Source organism: Sorex araneus, chromosome 5 (assembly GCF_027595985.1).
Source record: "Sorex araneus isolate mSorAra2 chromosome 5, mSorAra2.pri, whole genome shotgun sequence".
Taxonomy (NCBI): domain Eukaryota; kingdom Metazoa; phylum Chordata; class Mammalia; order Eulipotyphla; family Soricidae; genus Sorex; species Sorex araneus.
The window spans coordinates 37,290,077-37,310,176 of NC_073306.1; the positions used below are offsets into that span (position 1 = coordinate 37,290,077).

General features: G+C 42.2%; 1 protein-coding gene across 21 annotated transcripts in view; it reads right to left on the reverse strand.

The window, feature by feature from the left end:
• Positions 1 to 20,100, reverse strand: part of MACF1 (microtubule actin crosslinking factor 1) — a 411,553-nt gene that overhangs the window by 93,182 nt on the left and 298,271 nt on the right. For all 21 annotated transcript variants that reach the window (XM_055137709.1, XM_055137708.1, XM_055137706.1 and 18 more), the window contains 5 exons: positions 19,793 to 20,034; positions 17,904 to 18,033; positions 16,198 to 16,397; positions 13,585 to 14,080; positions 11,275 to 12,746 (listed from right to left, as the gene is read on the reverse strand). In XM_055137709.1, the coding sequence (XP_054993684.1) occupies positions 11,275 to 12,746; positions 13,585 to 14,080; positions 16,198 to 16,397; positions 17,904 to 18,033; positions 19,793 to 20,034 (2,540 nt within the window). The remainder of the gene's footprint in view (positions 1 to 11,274; positions 12,747 to 13,584; positions 14,081 to 16,197; positions 16,398 to 17,903; positions 18,034 to 19,792; positions 20,035 to 20,100) is intronic.

Genomic DNA, 20,100 nt, shown 5'->3' on the forward strand with positions numbered 1-20,100 from the left:
TCTTTCATGCGGCTCAGTGGGGTTCAATTCCTAACATCCCATATAGTTTCTTGAGCACCATTAGGAGTGATCCCTGAGCACAGAGCCAGGAGTAAGCAATGAGTAACGGTCAGATGTACCCCTTCCCCCACAAAAAAAAAAAAAAGAAAGAAAAGAAAAACAAGAAGGAAAACCATGATACTTCCCAGGCAGTGAAAGTATTTTGTTATTTAACTCTTACTTGTTACAGAACTTGAATGGAATATTAACCCTACTCTCCTTCTAGAAGTGATTTGAACGATTCTTTGTTGTCAGGGGCTGTCCCGTATAAGATATTTGTAACGCCGACAAGATGCCAGAGTGACAATTAAAAATGTCTTTATATATTGCTAAATGTCCCTCAAGGAAAAACACCCCTCACACTGCCACCATTGAGAATCACCGTCAACCATGAATTTGGGTGTTGAACAGATCTTTGCAATCTTGACTTTAACATTAATTGCTATCATGCTTGAACAGTTATTTTAACATCTTCAATTCCCAGTTTTCCTATCTGCTAATGGGTTTTTGAAATGTCTTTCCAGTAATTTACGGGGCAGTTTTAGGATCTGAGACCATTTAGACCTAGGTCTTCTTTACTGCATTTATTACCACATCACCACCTCTGCAACTCTTTGGTCTATTTCTTAACCCCAACATTCACCACAAGGACTAACACAGAACAAGTACTCAACAGGATGACTGAAAGGAACATGAAGCCCATTTCTCTGAACCCCTAAAAGGAATCCCTGGGCCATCATCACATACCACTGTTCTCATCCCTGGGTAGTCGAGTTTTGAAGGTCACATTTCAAACCACAGTACTGGTGTAAGGAAAATAGCTTGTGAAGGCCCAGGGGAGGGGATTCCCACTAATTTTCCATGACCAACACCAGAGACTGTTATTGGAAAAGTTATTTGAAAAGATTGTAGCGATAGCACAGCAAGTAAGGCGTTTGCCTTGCATGAGGCTGACCCGGGTTAGATTCCTCCGTCCCTTTCAGGGAGCCCAGCTACTAAGAGTATCCTGCCCACAGAGCAGAACCTGGCAAGCTACCCATGGCGTATTTGATATGCCAAAACCAGTAACAACAAGTTTCACAATGGAGACGTTACTGGTGCCCATGAGAGCAAATCGATGAACAATGGGATGACAGTGCAGTTATTTTACTGTTATTTGTGGTAGGGGAAAAGTATTAAAGAAGGTAAGGAAGGAGCACATTCTCCTCAAAGCTAGGTTTTTTTCCAACTGAGATAGTTGAAACTTGGAAAGAATCTACTTGGCAGGAGACAGCCCTTTGGTGAAGTGATGCTTTGGTGCAGTGACCCAACATGACTCCCAGTGAGACTTGTTTTATTCCTGGTGAGCCAGCCAGTTCTAACAATCAAGTGTCCTTCAAAGCAGCTCACTGTACGGTCTAGAGGCTGATAACCTATGTGCTGGTCAGCTAGCTTTTTTGGTTTTGTTTGTTTTTTTGGGCCACACCTAGCAATGCTCAGGGGTTATTCCTGGCTTGGCATCAGGAATCACTCCTGGAGGTACTTGGGGAACTTTAGGGGATACCAAGAATCAAATATGGGTTGGCTGTATGTAAGGGAAGTGCCTTACCCACTGTATACTATCTTTTAGGCCCCTAGCCAGTCAGCTAGCTCAAAAATGTTCAGGACCTTTCTGAAGATCTAAAATTATGGAAGTTGAGATCCTTTACCATTTATTTCTAGCTGTAGGCCTATGTTGCAAGGCTATGCATATCTCAACTGTGCTCACTAATTAGATACTAATGACACAAATTCTATATAGGACAGATTCTAGTTTTTCTGAGAACTTTCTTCTTCCTTGTACAAAGACCCATGATAAACTTAGTTGCAAATGTTACCTGCTGACATCACAAGTGAAGAATTTCAGTAAGGTCAAACTGTTTAGTCCTTTTGGTTGAATATATATTTATTTGTTGCTTTAAAATCTTCCCCTTGTAAATTGGAAATAATGGTGATGGGAAGGTGCAATAGTGGAGGGATTGGTGTTGAAATACTGAATATCTGAAACAAATCATCATGAACAACTTTGTAAACTACTGTTTATATAAAGTGTAAGGGGAAAATTAAACAAAATTAAAAAAAATTCCCCTTGGTGAAGTGGACACTGTGGAGGAGAGTGTGGTGATGGAATATTTTATGTATGAAGCCCTACCACTAACAGTTTTGTAAACCAGACTGCCTAAAATAAAACAGATAAAATGTCAGCTGCCCATATCTTCACAGAAATAAATCAATTCCCTTAAAACTGATTCTTCTGGACAGACCTGAAAGTTTTTTAAAAATAAAATAAAATCTTCCCATTACAATCAAAATTTCCAGACGTGTGTGTGTGTGTGTGTATGTGTGTGTGTGTGTGTGTGTGTTTATGTGTAACCCATCAATACTCTCTTGCCAACCTTCCATTTGCTTTTCCTTCCATCTGATTGTGATGCTGTGTGTGGTGGGGGTGGATGTGGGTGAGACATGTGGTGAAGGGATGGAACACAGGGCTCCTTCATGCAACCATATGCTCTAGTCCTTTAAGCTATCTCCCCAGTCCTGTGACACTGGTATTTAAAACACTAATGATGAAGATTTAAAATTGGCTGATAAAAGTTTCACATGAAACAAAGGCATAAAAGATGCCTTCATAAGATTATCACAGAGCTTTGGAATTTTTTGGGGGGTGGGGTGGAGTGGAAAAGAGAGAGAGGTATCACATAATATAAAAACCAGCAGCCAAACTGTGACTCCTGGGTTGAGAACAACTGACAGCCTGTGGTTTTTCCTTAAAGGCACAGTGCAAGGAAGCTCCCTGGAATACTTCCACAAAGGAAGTTCCTCTTTTTAGAAATGCATCATCCACCAAACACCTGCATCAATAACTATGCACAGAATAAGCTGCAGATGCCAGGGAAAGTGACTAGGAGCTTTTAAACTAGGCACGGATTAGCACCAGCAAAATAAAGTATCCAGGACCTGTCCTGAAGGAAGGCTGACTGGGACAGTTGTTGCTACTGCACAGTCACAGTCAGATTGTCAGTGGCTTGCTACATAAATATTTAGTCAGTCAATGAGCACCTTTTTCAGCTGAATCCTACATTCCCTACATGTAAAGCGATACACTTTTTTTTTTCTATGCAATTGGTTCTCAACCAAGTGAGACTGGGTCTTCCAGGAAATAATGAGGTATTATTTGAAGACATTTTTAGATATCACTCTGGGGGAGGTTTATTGGCTACCAGCACCTACAGAGTAGAGGCCAGATGCTACAATGCTACATTTGGATGCTGAGTCCTGAGGTTGAAGAGCCTGTTTAGAGCTTTCTTTTTACTCTCTGGACCTTAGTAGTTCTAACTGGTGTAGACTTGTTCAAGGAAAACACAAGCAAACAAGACTGCCAAGGTTCTGTACAAGGTGAGGTTGTACCACTGTTTAAAGCTGGAGATACAGGAGCCTCTAGGTGACAGAGAGGTCAAACCAAGTGTGATTTCTTTTCTTGCTGAAGACAAGTAGATAGTAGCCACTTCATTTACTTTATTCTCTAATGAACCTTACTGGCAAAAATCCCATAGATAGGCTGATATTGCCTTTGTAATAACTTGCAAGGAAGGAAGACGGTTTTTGTTTGCTTTAGGGCAGTGTTCAGGGTTTACTCTTATCTCTCAGCTTAGAGATCACTCCTGGGACTTAGGGGACCATATGAGGTGCAGGGGATAGAACCTGGGTTGACTGTGCGCAAAGCATGCACCCTACCTGCTATACTATCTCTCATAGTTCCAGGAATAAGTATTTCTGTGCAAACTGGCCTTTTATGTCAGGCCCTGTCTTCGAAAGTTTTCACATGTGTTCACAGGGAAGCTTAAGGCTGCTGTCCAGGGCCAGAGATGTGGATCAATGATAGAACATTTACTCTTTCTTTTTTCCTTTTGGGGGGAGTGGCAGGGGGACAAGACACCACATCTGGTCACGCTCAGGGCTTACTTCTTCTTTGTGCTCAGGCATCAGTCCTGGTGGAACTCAGTGGACCATATGTGTGGTACTGGGGATCAATTCTGGGTCACCTGCATGCAAGGCTCTACCTGCTTTACTATGGCTCTGGCCTTAGAGTAGCTGCTTTGCAAGAGAGAAAGGAGAGAGAAAGAGGAGAGAGAGGAGAGAGAAGAGAAGAGAAGAGAAGAGAAGAGAGAGAGAGAGAGAGAGAGAGAGAGAGAGAGAGAGAGAGAGAATGAGAGAATGAGAGAATATCCAAGAAAGGAACTGGCAAGCATTTATGTTCTTGCTTCAAGGTAAAATATTTAAAATTGCTGCAGTCTTCAGACAGAAGCTACAAGTATAGCAGTTCCTGAGTCTGGGCTCTGCTCAACCTGAATCAGGGATGAAAACAGTTCAAGGAAGCCTGCTGCCTCCCTCCTGTCTCTCTGGCCTGTTTTTTTCTCATGAATCCCTGGGTGAAGAGAACCTTTATGAGAAACCCACAGATCTTTAAAAGTTTCCCATTTTTGCACTTGTCATTGAGTGGTAGAGTGCCAGGCCCAGAGACTGGTCTGAATACAGAAAAAACATAAATGCATGTGAAAAATGGGTATATGAGAGGGCCAGAGAGATAGTGCAAGGGGTTGTGTACTTGGCTTGCATGCGGTTGACCTTGGTTCAATCCCCAGCATCCCATATGATTCCTCAAGCATTGCCAGGAGTGATTCCTAAGTACAGAGACAGGAGTAACTTCTGAGTATTGCTGGCTGTGGCCCCCAAACAAAAACAAAACAAACAACAAATGGGCTCATGAAGTGCACTTCTCCTTGCAAGAGGGTGGCCCATACCCATGGTGCTCAGGACTCACTTCTTTTGGGATGTGAGGGTGGGGTTGAAGGGCACCCATACCCAGCAATGCTCAGGGGTTACTCCTGGCTATGAACTCATGAATCAATCCTGGTGGTGCTCAGGGGATCAAATGGGGTGCTGAGGACTGAACCTGGGTTGGCTGCATGCAAGTCAAGAGCCTTACTTGTTACACTATCTCTCCAGCCCTCAGGGCTTACTCTCAGCTCTGTACTCTGGGAATCACTCCTGGAAATGCTCAGAGGGCCATATGAGGTGCCAGGCATCAAACCTAGGGTTAGTGTATAAAAGGCAAGTACCTATACTATCTCTCCAGTCCCAAAACCATGTAATTTGAGAACTACTACTTTTTTTTTTTCTTTCTGGGTCATATCTGGTGATGTTCAGGGCTAACTCCTGGCTCTGCACTCAGGAATTACTCCTGGCAGTGCTCGGGGTGGGGGAGAAGAAGCATATGGGATGCTGAGGATCAAACCAGTTTCGGCCACATGCAAGGCAAACACCCTACCCACTGTACTATTGCACTGATCCCCAAGAACTACCCTTCTTATTTATTAGGTGGTATTAGGGAATCAAGCCTCATCTATGCAAGAGCTTTGCTGCTGAGGTACATCCCCGGAAAGGTTCACTTCTTGGTACTGTTCACCACTCAGGTCTAACCACACTGCTTTCTGACTCTGAGGTAGGCAGGGTTTCTGGGTATGGCTGCAGACTTGGTGTGGTCTCAAGTCTTAACTACACCACAGAGAGTTCTAAAAAGGAGGAAAAGGTTCTTGTTATTAGACTTAAGTCTGACTTCTTTTCAAAATTGAGCATCTTTTTCTATGCTTCCCAAGAATATCACTCTGGGGAAATTTGGCTTAAGTTTCTTGTTAGTCTGTTATGAATGTACAATTCCTTTTCCTCAATAATCAGAAACTCTTGTTCTTGTCCGGAAAACGGAATTTCCTAAAGAGACCAGCCAAAGTCTTTTCCTTCCAGTTTTCTGAAAAACAAGTTTGATAGTTTCATTTGTGATTTCTGAAATGGCCTCTTCTCCTCTACTTGCAACAGTGAAGACCAACTCAGCAACGGTAGGGATCTTTACCTCTTTAGGCTACATCTGCTTGGTTCTTATTGGCTGAGAAGATTTCACCAGTTACTCCAAAGCCTTTCCAAGGAAAAATAACTCTCATGTTAATATTTTGGGCTGGACCGATAGCACAGCAGGTAGGGTGTTTGCCTTACACGCAGCCGTCCTGGGTTCTATTCCTCCCTCCCTCTCGGAGAGCCCAGCAAGCTACCAAGAGTATCCCGCCCGCAGGGCAGAGCCTGGCAAGCTACCCATGGCGTATTTGAGATGCCAAAAACAGTAAGTAATAACAAGTCTCACAAATGAGATGTTACTAGTGCCCGCTCCAGCAAATCAATGAGCAACGGGAAGACAGTGCTACAGTGCAGTGCATGTTAATTAAGTGGGGGGTGGGGTGGATATTTTTCCCACAGGCTAACTCCTTATGGTGTATTTACCAGCAATCCCAAGTAAGCCTGGCCACAGGCTTGACTCATCTATCTATTCTAACACCTCCACCCCCTCAGTCTAATGGAGCTTGCAAGGTTAAAGCTGAGTCCACATTTCTATCTCACAGATTCATATCCTGTTCTCTCTCTCTCTCTCTCTCTCTCTCTCTCTCTCTCTCTCCCCCCACCCAACACACATATTCAGTTGTGAAGAATCTAACCTATGACTTCTGTATGTAAAGCATGTGCCCCAGCCCTTTGAGCCATCTCCCTGGCCCCTCATTTCCTGTAATCCTGTACTCTTAAGAGACCGCTAAATTGAGAATGTGATTCTATTTAAAAAAAAAAAAAAAAGCTAAAAACCTAGAACTAAGGCTTTTTTTACTTTATGACCCTGGTCTCTGCTGGTGTGAAGGAAGATGAATTTACTGCTGGCCTATTTGGCATATTAACCCAGGGAATTCAACACTAAATGTATGAAAATGACTCAGCCCTCAGTATAGATCCAAAAAAGACCTTCCCTTTCCCTAGCCTCTAGGGAACTGTAGAACTGACACCCTGAGTTTTTCCTTTCTCATTGTTTCCACTTCCTATGAGCTCAGCATGAGCTAAGCCAGGAGTATGGTCCTCCCCTCCTAACCAAAAGGCCTTTGCTGGGAGGAGGCAGAAACTTCTTTAGGACTGGAGAGAGAACACAGTGGGTAAGGCACTTGCCTTGCACGAAGCTGCCCCAGTTTGATGCCAGGCAACAAACACATGTGACTACAGGAGCACTGCCAGGAGTGATCCCTGAGCACAGAACGAGGATAAGCCCTGAACACAGCTGAGGGTGACTCATTTCCTAATCAACAAATTAAAAACTCTCCCTGGAATCTGCCTTTAGAAGGTGACCCTGGGGAACTGAACTTCGATTTTCATCCCCAACTCGAGGAGATGTATTGCTTCTTTATAGTTACAACCCACTGGCTTAATGCTAGTTCACAGCCAGGCAATCAGCGTCCTCTGTCCTCTCTTCCTTCTCTGCCTGGTGGACACCAATCCCCTGCAGGGAAACACACTCTGCAAGTGCCTGCTGCTAGGAGTCTGGGTCCAGCCTGGGCATGGAGAAGACTCTTGGTAAAGGCTTATTCTTAGAAATCAGTGAAACAAGTCTAATACAACAGGTGGCACAGTAGCTTCTGAACTCCGAGCACTACTGGGTAACATACTAGGACATAAGTTAAATATAGTAATAGTAGTAACTTCTCAAAGTCTTCCAGTCAATATAAAAATTCAGAATATCACTGGAAATCAGAAATTGAATGAAAAGGCAGTGTAGCTTATACTTAACCAAATTTTAACAGGCTTGTTTACTTCATTTCCTTGCTCACTGGAGATTAGAAGGAAGGGTTATTAGATGTTTCAAGGCAGACCAGGAGCCATCAGTAAGAAATAATACCTGTGGCTTTTTACCCCCTGGAGAAGCCTGTATTTTCTATTGAACATATATCTCTCTTTTTCTCTCCCTTCATATTTTTCATAAGTGAATTTCTTTAAATAAGCCTATTTTAGTTCAGTAAAAAGAAAAAAGAAATATTTGTGGCCACAGAGGCACTGCAGTGGCAAAGGTCATACCTTGCATGTGTTGGGCCCTGAGTTCAATCCCCATATACCACACACACCCCCCCAAAAAATTAAAAAAAAAAACAGCCTGACATCACAGCAATGGGGTAAAACTCACAAACTATATCTTCCCTGCACCCTCTAACACACACAAACAATTCAATCAGTGCAACAATGCAAAGTGTCTAAACAAGAACTTCAATTCAGAACTCAAAATGCATTGATTTAGGAACACTTACTTGTGTGTGTGTGTGTGTGTGTGTGTGTGTGTGTGTGTGTGTGTGTGTGTGTTTGTTTATGGGTCCCACCCAGCAGTACTAAGGGGCTAATCCCAGCTCTATGCTTGGGGGCTGCTCTTGGCAGTACTTAAGAACCATGTGGTACCAGGACTGAATTCAAGCCTCCCACATACAAAATGTGTTCAGTCTGTTGAGATAGCTATCTCTCCAGTCCCTTGACTTCGAAATGTTAAATACAAGGCAGACCAAAATGTCTATATCCTTGAGGATCACCACAGTCGAGAAAAGATAATCTTTTTATTAATGTGAACCTACACTTAAAGAAAAACCTGTGGTTGGGGCTGAAGCAACAGTAAAGCAGGTAGGGAACTTGGCTGCATGCAGATGAAATGAGTTAGATTCCCAGCACCCCATACAGTCCCTGAGTATTGCCAAGACTGAACCCTGAGCAGAGAGTAAGGAGTAAGCCCTGAGCACCACTCAGTGTGGTCCCCAAACCAAACCAAACCAAAAAAAAAAAAAGAAAAAGGATAGAGAGAAACCTATAATCAATAAAAGGTTGAAATTAAAATTAGGCAATAACAAAATAATTCCTTTATAAAACCAGAATCTTGGGAAATGCAAATTAAAACATTAAAGAGATATCACCTCACACCAGAGATGCAGGCTCCTGTTAAAAAGAACATCAACAAGTACTCTTGGTGAGGATGGGGGGAAAAAAGTACCCTCATTTACTGCTGGTAAGAATTTTGACTGTCTAGCCTTTTTGGGAAGACAATATGAACTTTATCAAAAAACTAGGAATTGAGTTTTCATCCGACACAGCAATTCCACTCCTAGAAATATATTTCCAAGCACCCAAAAGCACAAAACAGAAAAGACATTTGTATTTCTATGTTCACTGTGGCACTATTCACAATAGCCAAAATCTGGAAAAAATGCCAGTGTCCAAAAACAGGACAGAGAAACAATGGTATATATACATAATCGAATACTACTCAGTCATAAAAAAGATGGAATTATGCTATTTGCTGCTATGTGGTTGTATCTGTGAGAGTGTCAGGCTGAGCAAATCAGTTAGAGGGAGAGAACAGACTCAGAATGATCTCTCTCAAATATGAGATATGAAGAAACTTCAGAGGGAAATATCAAATGCCCAAAGGCAATATAGTGAAAAGCAGGAGAACTGGTCTTCAGTAGTAAGTTTGCCATTGGGGTGGGAGTGGCAGGGGGAAAAGTTAGGGAAGGGAATACTAGGACATGGCAGAGGCAGACTGGGGGGTGGGGCAGGAGGAAAACTGGGAACATTGGTGGAAGGCAGTGAACACTGGTGAAGGGACTGGAGTTGGAACATTGTATTCCTGAATCTCAATCATAACTATCTTTTAACTTTGTAATCCAAGATGATTCAGTAAAAATTAAAAACAAACAAAAAACCACCCAGAATCTAATCTGATGAAAACTATTCTGGAATCCAGCACACTTTAGTTTTCTGAGATACTCACTTAATTGGTTGGACAACTAATTCTAGGTAACCCAGATTCAAGTATATTGGGTAAGTGTAACATGTCTGAAGAAGAATCCTGCTTTGAGAAACTCACAATAGAAGAGGAAAAAGAAACACATAAAGTGAAGAGGGAAGGCCACCCCTGTCACTGAAACAGAAAAAAGTGGATTTCTGGGTCTGAATTTTCTCTTTCCTTATTTGGATGTCTTAGGACCCAGATGATTTATATCCCTCTAAGCTGTATGACCTCCAAACACGGTAATAAGGGGGCTGTCAGCCAATGTTCCACTTTAGTGCTGAACATCCTCTCAGCTATAGGGGACTTTCTTAAATAGCCACCTTTCTGAACTGGGTCTTATCCTGGGACCATGATGTGACCATCTTTTGTCTTGAAAAGACAGAATTCTGACAGGCAGAGGCTCTGAGAAAACAAATGAACTCTAGTGGCAGGAGTGTTAACTGAGTAAGTGGGAATAATTAACATTTGGTATGGAAATAAAGTGCTAGAAGTACCCTTTCCAAATCTACTTCATGGACTTAGAAGGAATCAGCAATAGAGAAACCTCCAGTAGGAGAGAGAGGCCCTTCCAGGAATTCACAACAAAGGAAACTCTTGGGGTTTCCTTTGAAGAAGACTTGGGTAATGAGAGTCCCCAACAGTCTCCAAGTTCCAAGCTTCTGTCTCACCAGGTCCCCACTTTGGAATCACTGCCTCTAACCTTCCCCTGTTGTTTTGATTTAGGCTCAAACAATCTCAGAAACAGACATTCTAACTCAGGCAAAGAATCAAAATATTTCTGCAATAAAAGCAGTGCTTCTTAAAATTCTCAAAACACAAAAAACTCCTAGAGTCTGGGGTATGGTCTTGCAGGTGGATTGTTTTTCTGAAGTGTCACATTTTATCTTACTAGTTTATAAGAGTTTTGCTCTTCACACTTTTGTCCATTATATGACCACTTTTCCTTAAAATTTATGGGGGGAAATATCAGGACTTCAGAAAGATGAACGTATGCTTATATTGTGATCGTCATATCTCAATTTAAAAAAGAAAACGAAAGTATTCACTGCTGATAGACAATGTTATGAAATATCAAGAAAGCACAAGGAGAGATTCCTGAGATAAAAGGTTTAAAGAATCTTTTGTATATCCTTAATTGGTTATAAACACTAAAATAAACCATAGCAGAAATATGTTCAGGGCTGGAGCCATAGTACAGCGGGTAGGGCATTTGCCTTGCACACAGCAGACCCGGGTTTGATTCCCAGCATGTTCGATTCCCAGCATCCCTGAGCATGGCCCGGAGTAATTCCTGAGTGCAAAGCCAGGAGTGGCCCCTGTGCATTGCCTGCCAGGTGTGACCCAAAAAGCAAAAAAAAAGAAAAGAAAAGAAATATGTTCAAATTACTTGCTCAGGACTAGTTTATAGTGCGCTTCAATGATGACGAAATGATGAGAATGGTGAAACCACAGATAGAAGTATATGTAATCAATTTCCAGGTTACAAGAACTACACATGTAAGAAAAAAAAGTAACAAGGGGAAACTTACCTTAAAATCTGCTAATTGTTGATTGATGATATCCACTTCAGTTCCCACTACCCATTGGAGGGCCTCTCCTTCCTCTGCTGCTGTGGTCATGTCATTGAGTACTTTCAATTTCCTATAGAAGTCCTCTACACGACCCAGGGTCAACTCCAGCTGTTCCTGGCGTGCTTTACCTCTCTCCATCAGTTTGCCACATTGTTTGTTGAGGGCTTCAAGCTCCCTCTTCAGACCTAACAAGTCCAGAGTCCCCTCCTCCTCTAGCATCTGTCGGCATTCTGCTTCAGATGCCTCTATGTCTGCCTTGAGCACTTGAATTTTGTTAAGGAACAACCGTATATCCTCAATTTGGGACTGAAGGCTGTCAGTGTCTCTGCCAATAGCACCCATACCATCTAACTCATCGTCCAGGTCTGCCAACTGAGAAAACATCTCTCGGACTCGGCAATGGAACTGGCCAATCCCCTCCAGCTTATTCTCCATTGCAGTACAACCACTGTTGACTCTTTGTTGCACTTCTAGGAACTCTTGCTGGGTCACCTGGGCTTGATGCAAAAGTTGGGAAGCATCAGATCCATCTGGGGCATCTTCAATGAGGCCCTGAGTGAAGTTCCTCAGATAGTCTACCTGGGGTTCCAGAGCCTGCAGCACTTCCTGTTGAGCTCTTAGCTTCTCTAGGTTCTTATTGCTACAGGCTTGAGAGCCCAGAGCATCAAAGATCTCAAGTTGGTGCTTGGCCCCTTCAACCTTCTTTTCAATGTTTTTAAAGCTTTCCTGAAACTCCTTGAGTCTCTGAGTCATTTCTTCAAGTGATTCTGTTCTGGCCTGAAGCTCTTCTGTAATGGAATCCATGTTCTGGTTAATCCCAGCCTTCTGATCCCGGATATCATCTTCATCTGTTTCTGAAGAATTAATCAGAATGTCAGCAGCACTATTTAGTAACTCCAGCAGGGATCGACGCTTTTCTACCTCACTTAGCATAGCCTTTGATCTTAGGAGACTGGATTCTAGCTGCACTGGATCCAGAGTGACCCGCAAATCAGACATTTTGGCCTTACAATCTTCTATCCATGGCACAAGGTCATCCACATGCCACTGATATTTCTGAGCTTTCTGCATGCAGTCCTTGAGCCTGGATTGTCTATCTGCAGTTTTTTTACTGAGTTCTTCCCAGTGGTTTTTGAGCTCAACCAACTGGTTTTGTAAAGTAGTTTTCTCTTCTCCAGGAGGTACAGAAAGAAGTAAAGATTCTCCTTCAGCCACAATGACCTCATAGGAACCACTGTGTTGGTTTAGGCTCTTCTGAAACTCTTCATTCTCTTGTAGCTGAGACTGTAGTCGTTCCAGTTTTGCAGAAATTGGGCAGCTTTTCAGTTGCTGGCTCTGTTTGTCATCCAACCAGGTTCTCATCTCATCAAACATTTGTTGGAACTGCTGGGTGTTGGCAAGTGCTCCCTGAAGTCTGTTCATGCGATCAGCTGAAATGAGAAAATTGAAATAAAACTTAATCCATCAGGTTGGGGCCTATTTTGGGAGGGGCAGGGGGACAGTCAAGGCTTGTGGTGCTCACCAGATTTTTTCTGGTTCTGTACTGAGGAGTGACCCTTTGGTGGTGTTGGGCAGGGGAATTATGTGTGGTTCCAGGGATTCAAATAGGGTTGGTGAGATGCAAGGCAAGGTGCCTAAACACCTGTACTATTTCTCTGGCCCTGAATAAGGACTTTTTTTAAAAAAAAATTATGTTTGGCTTTTGGGCTACACCTGATGGTGCTTAGTGCTTACTCTTTTCTCTGTGCTCAGGAATCACTCCTGGCACTGTTCAGGGAACCATATGTGGTGGCAGAGATCGATCCAGGGTCAGATGACACACGCAATGCAAACACCTTATCCACTTGGGCTACTATCCCTTTGGCCTGAAGAGTAAATCAATTAGAAAGAAAATTTTTATGGGCATCTAGAACATGTTTTTATTTTGCATATATGGTATGTCTATATGTGTGGTATGAAGAAATTAAGTATCAATGAAAATGTATTTGTAACTCCACCTACAAGTACACCCATGAATATGAATCACTATCCATTGGCTAACTTTATATTAACACTTTCATCTTTAGGTTAATGTAAAGCCTCACACATTGCTGGTTCAAGGTGTGATGATAGTTCTCACTGTGGCTGCATAAGAGGTAGGGTAATATTGTGCTGAGTTTAAGAACTACTTAGAGTCACTCTAGATTCCTGGAACTACCACTAATACACCCCTTTTGAATTTGGTTTTGTCACTAGTAATGGCAGGAATGGCTCCTCACTCTAACTTACCTGCAAGGTCTTCTAAACCTTGAAGAGGCAGGGCAACTGTCTCCAAACGCTTCTTCAGCTCATCCTTGAGGTACTGCTCACCAATAAGCTCTGAGAGCTCATCACAGAGTGTCTGTGCCTCCTTGATCTCATGTTGTAATTGCTCCACATCAGATCGAATCTCACTTGTTTCTTCCAATTGCTGTTTTATGGCCTCAGGTTGGGTGCTGATGGCTGACTGGCCTCCAAGTCGCTGCCCAACTGCTTTCACCTTCTCTGATAAGTCCTGGAGCAATTCCTGATACTGGGTGCTTTTCACAATAGCTTGGTCAATTTGGTTTGAACGGGAATTGAGTTTGTCTGTTAGCTCAATCCACTTTTGATTGATGCTCTCGAGTTCTTTCTGTACTTGGCTAGTGGATGGAGAGACCTCTCCAGGGCCTACCAGGATGCCCTGAGCTGCCTCGTTAAGCTGCTCATGCTGTTGCCTGCGTGTTTCAAATTCCTTCAGCATAAACTGTAAAAGAAATGCCATCGAGATGTTTTGAGTGAAAATGACAGATTTAAGAACAGTATAAAAACAAAAACTGATTTTGGATTATGCCAAGAAGTGCCTTTAGAAAATAAACTGAATACTCCAAGAACCAGGCTACTGGAAAGTGCTTTATCACTTGTAACAACTGCTTAATAAAAAGTTACTTTGGAAGGATACTGACAGTGTCTATTTTATTCCATTTACCTATTTGTCTTTTTCTGTTTCAACATTAGTTACATGGGCTCTGCTTGGGTAATCAATGTTTGTTTCTCTATGGATAGTCATTAACTTTGCCAGGCATAATCCAAATCCGTTTGTTTTTGTTTGTTTGTTTGTTTGTTTTGAAGCCACAGCTGGAGGTGCTTGGGATTTACTCTGAACTCTGCACTCAAGGATTACTCCTGAGGGGATTGGGGGACCATATGAGGTGCCCGGGATTGAAACTAGGCCAGCCACATGCAAGGTAAGTACCCTACCCACTGTACTATCCAACTCTTAATGTGAGTTTGGGTTCCTGGGTCCCAGGGACAGTCATCCACTCTCAATACCTCTTTTTCTTAGTCTCTTTCTCAGTATCCCAACAGTATATATAATCTAGATAAGACAGCACAATTAGATCATAAGCTTCCTTAAAGAAAACAGCATGTCTTCTCATTACTTTCTAGCTTCAGCTTTATTCACCAAAGAGGTTATGATTATAGATTGTGAAGTTAAATTGCTTCAGTTCAAATCCTGGCTCTATCATTCACTAGCTATTTAAACTTTAGGTAAATTTTATAATTTGTTTTGTGTCTTTGTGCCACATCCAACTGTGTTTAGGACTTACTCCTGGCTCGACACTCAGGGATCATTTCTGGCAGGTATGGGGGAACAACATGGGGTTCCAGGGATTAAATCTGCCTAGGTCAGGTGCAAGGCAAGTGCTCTACCTGCTATTGTACTGCTCTGTTTTCAACCTTAGGCAATATTTTTGTTGTTATTCTGGGGCCACACCCAGAAAGGCCCAGGGGTTTCACCTGGTTCTGTGCTCAGGAATTGCTCTTGGTAGTCTTGGGGGACTGTATGGGATGCCAGGGATTGAACTCGGGTCAGCCATATTCCATGCAAGCACCCTACTCACTGTACTATCTCTCTGGCCCACCCACCTTTTTCAGGTCACACCCCGCAGTGTTCAGGGCATACTCCTGGCTCTGTACTTAAGAATTACTGCTGGTGGTGCTTGGGGATTGAACCCAGTTTAGCTGTGTACAAGACAAGCGCCCTACCCACTGTACTATTGCTTGGGCCTCTTTGGTAACATTTGAAAGATTCTCCAAATCTCTGCATCCTCATAAGTAAAATGAACACAGGAAAGTACTTACCTTAAAATTAATTAATTAATTTAAAAAAGAAAGTATTTACCTTGGCTACTGTAAGAATTAAATAATTTAAGCAAAGTACTTACATTGTAGAAAAATAAGCAAGACATTACCTCAGGAAATAATATATATAAACAATGAACAGCAATAAAATATAACAAAAGAAAAAGTGATCCAACAATGATGTGAACGTAAAATTTGTTAATTTGTTTTGTGTGAAAACAAGGAGTAAGGGCAACTAATTCTGGGGGATGATAACAGTATAAGAAGGAAATCTGGAAATACTTCACAAATAAGAATATGTAGTCCTCTAAGTGAGCAAAGAATAAGTAGCATTTAGGGGAGGGATCTAGTTGAAGGCACAAAGATATGTAAGTGTGACCTTTCTAGAAAAAAATGAATGATCTGGTATGGGTAGATTTCTGGTATATGGGAAAAGAACTGGAAAGACTAACAAGTTCAACTAGAACTAGACTCTGAAAAGTCTTACATACTGTATCTAGTAGGTATTTGGACTTTGTTCAACAGGCAGCCAAGAGTCACTGAAGTATTTTCATATATTCAGGTAAAGGATTTAAGGAATTTGATAACTCAGTGGGGACAGACCTACTAGGAGACTGTTGTAACTGTACAGGACTGAGACCAAGCCTCCAAAACAGAGAAGACGGGTGAAGGAGATGGCTCAAAGGATTGCAGCATGTGCTTTGCAGGCAAAATCCCTGGTATCACTATATAGCTCACCTGGACTTGCTGTTTTTGTGCATTCAGCATGTTGGGGTCAATAGACAAGGGCCCCAGCACACCCATCATTAGTTCCTTCTCTACCAGCCAGGGCCGGAGCTGGGATTCTGCAGCCTGGAAACAGGCCAGATGACTTGCAGATTCCTCTAGCTTCTTTTGCCGAGCCATCGTCACCTCAGTGGCCCTTTCCCATCGGGAATCTGAAGAAAGAAAATGAGGAAATATATCCTTTACTCTTGTCAGTCACTGTCCCAGTCCCTGAAATATGTTCCTTATAAACGACAGGAAATGACCCCTGCGGCACCATAAAAACATTTAAGTTAAAAATAGTCCCCATTTAATTTTAGCTAAAGTAAAACTTATATATCTTGAATACAGTTACAAAGTACGATAAAATTCTAATAAACTTCATATATTCACACATACATGAGTGTATATAAAATCTTATTATATATGTATAAATATAATTTTAGCCTGTTTTAAAACTTGCTACACTGGGGGTTGGAGAGATAATATTGTATCTCTCCATACAAGTAGGGCACTTGCCAGTAAGCCCTGAGCACTGCCAGGTATGGCCCCAAAAACCAAAATAAATAAATAAAAATAAGTAAAATTTACTATATTATTTACTATACTATTACATTCTTTGTACCAAGAGTTTTTTATACCAATACTCATGATATAATGTACAGTACAATGTTATAAATGCAGCATCTTTATCTAATTCCTTTGAATATTTAGATTATCTCCCCCTTTTTCCTTTACGTTTTTTTTTTTTTTGGTTTTTGAGTCATATCTGGAATGCCTCAGGAGACCATATAGGGTGCCAGGAATTGAATTTGTGTGGGCCGTATGTAAGGTGCACACCCTACTGTATGTATTATCTCTCTAGTCCCTTTTTTCTTTTTTTTTCATTTTTATCATCGGTGTTCTCAGTATTATTATTATTATTTTTCTTTTGCTTTTTGGGTCACACCCAGCAATGCTCAGGGGTTACTCCTGGCTTTGCACTCAGAAATTACTCCTGGCAGTGCTTGGGGGACCATATGGGATGCCGGGGAATCGAACCCGGGTCGGCCGCGTGCAAGGCAAACGCTCTACCCGCTGTGCTATCGCTCCGGCCCCCAGTGTTCTCAGTATTACATATATGACTTAAAAATATTTTGGGGGGGCTGGAGCGATAGCACAGCGGGTAGGGCGTTTGCCTTGCACGTGGCCGACCCGGGTTCTAATCCCAGCATCCCATATGGTCCCCTGAGCACCGCCAGGGGTAATTCCTGAGTGAAGAGCCAGGAGTAACCCCTGTGCATCGCCGGATGTGACCCAAAAACCAAAAAAAAAAAAAATTGGGGGGATGGTTTTTTATTACTGGTGCTCAGAGGACCATATGCAACGCTGGGGACTTAACCAGGTTTGGCTACAAGGAGGACAAGTGCTTGACTTCTTCCTGTACTATCTCTTCAAGCCCAAAGACTGTCACTTCCTCTTACCTAGGAAAGCCAAACTTCTGATACTCTAGGTAGATTCTCTCTTCCCTCCCCTCCCCTCCCCTCCCCTCCCCTCCCCTCCCCTCCCCTCCACTCTCAAACTCTTGCTTACTTATGAAAATTACCTAAGAATAATTTCTGCTCTATAGGTTATACTAAAATTCACTATTTGCTTTGAAGACAAGCAATTAAGTCTGAAAAATTCCTGAGATAACTTACTGAGTTCCTCTTGCATTTTCTTCCAGCTTTCAGCTTCTTTTGAGTTAGGGTATGTCATCAGTAACCCAGCCAGAGCTTCTTTCACTTTTTGGATTTTTGGAGAATTCTGTTCCAATTCAGCCAGAAAGGCCTAGGAGAAAACATTGAACCTTTTGTAAGATTTTTAAGGCAGAAAACAAAACTGTGTGTGGAGGAAATCACAGAAGACTGGGTAGAACTACAGAATCTACCTCTGATTCAATGTGATTTTTTGCGGGGAGGGATGAGAGAGAGGGGCTGAGCCACACCTGGTAGTGCCCGGGGGCTACTTCTGGATCTGTGCTCAGGGGTCACTCCTAGCAGTGGGAGTTACATATGCAGTTCTGGGGACTAAATGGTTTTTGCAGCATGTGAGGCCTAGAGCCTTAATCCCTGTATTAACTTGCTGACCCAACTGTTTTGCAATTTTTATGATGCTTAACCTATCTGTTTCAATTTTTCCTTTAAAGTAAAAGCTATGGGGCTGGAAAAAGAGTTGAATGGGCTAGAGTGCATGCTTTTTAGCAAACAAGGGCCCTAGATTTGATGCCTGGCACAGTATCGTCCCAAAAGCAACACCCAGGTATAACCCCTGAGCACTAGGAGGTAGATCCTAAAAACAAAAGCAAAAATTAATCGAAAAACAGCATTGTGGGGCTGGAGAGCACACAGAGAGTACAGCACACAGCGTATTTGCTGTGCATGTGGCTGACTCAGCTGGCCTGGGTTCAATTCCAGCATCCCATGTGGTCCCCTGGGTACCACCAGGAGTGATCCTTGAGTGCAGAGCCAGAAGTAACCCCTGAGCATCACCAGGTGTGGCCCCAAAACAAAAACAAACAAAAAGTGTTGTGCCTCAGTAGGAGCACAGTTGCTTCACACATGTTATATGCTAGGTAGAAAACTGGCATTTAAAAACAATCCACATGTCAGGGTCTAAATTTTTTTTATATACAAAAATTAGTAGAAAGAAAGAATCACTAAACCCTATCCGTTAAAAATGTCAAGACATGATGATGATGATGATGATGATGATGATGATGATGATGATGATGATAATGATGAGGAGGCTTAAGTAGCCAGAGGAGTGGGACAAACTATGCTCAACTTGAATCTAAAAATTGCTGGTGAAAAATTTTTACAGGATTTTCTATGTGAAGTTATTTATTTTTATATTTTTCCTAGTTCTATGTACCAATCTTTTTTGCTTTGATTTTTGTTGCAGTTCTGGGAATCGAACCCAGGGTCTCACACAGGCAAGGTAAATACTCTACCTCAGAGTCACATCCCTGGCCAAGTCTCACAAATTTAAGGCACGAGTGCAATCACTGAGCCTCTGCCCTGGCCCTACATGGCAATCTTAAGAATAACCTGCAATCACATTATTTAGATCTCCTCAAGAGTGAGAAAGATGAGAATGTGTTGTTAGTGTTGTTTTGGTACACTATCTGTTAGGGTTTGAGTTTAGATGACCAACAGGGCTAGGGGTAAAGCCTGACCCTTCTGTATGCAAAGTCTATGCTCAGTCTGTTGAACTTTCTTTCTGGCACCAATGAAAATGATATGACTTAAAGTATCATATAGAAAATAAGATCCCATTCATAATGAGCTAATGTTCTGAGGAGCACTATTCTCTATCTGTAAACAGGTCTGGTTTATTTCTGGACCTGGTTTATAATTTCTAATTTCATAGGTAAGAAAATTATTTAGGATTGTTTAGGGATATTAAGTATTTGAAAGTTAAACATGCTACTCATCATGGTCTCGATGACTGGTCATGTCACATTCTTGTGTCCCAGGGCTGGCTGAGGTGGGAAGAGCAAAACAGTCTTCTCTTAATGTTTGGGATGCAGTGACTACAAACACAGTACCTTGTTAGATTCAGCTTGGACTTTCACTGTTTCTGTCTTGGTTGGAGATGAAGAGGCATCCATGGCTTTCAGGACTTCTTCTTTTGATTCCAGCCACTGTAGCACTGAGCTTGCCTCCTTCTGAACTTCCTCCATTCTGCTAAGGACAGACTGAAGGCCTTCCTGGTGCTCCCGAAGTACTCCCCCCAGTTTCTCATATTTCAAGTTTACATCTGACATGTCACACTGGATCTCCGTCAGATCTAGTAGCACAAAAACAGAAATCAGATTGGAATGTGCTTTTCAAGCAGATCCACTGGTTCCTCACT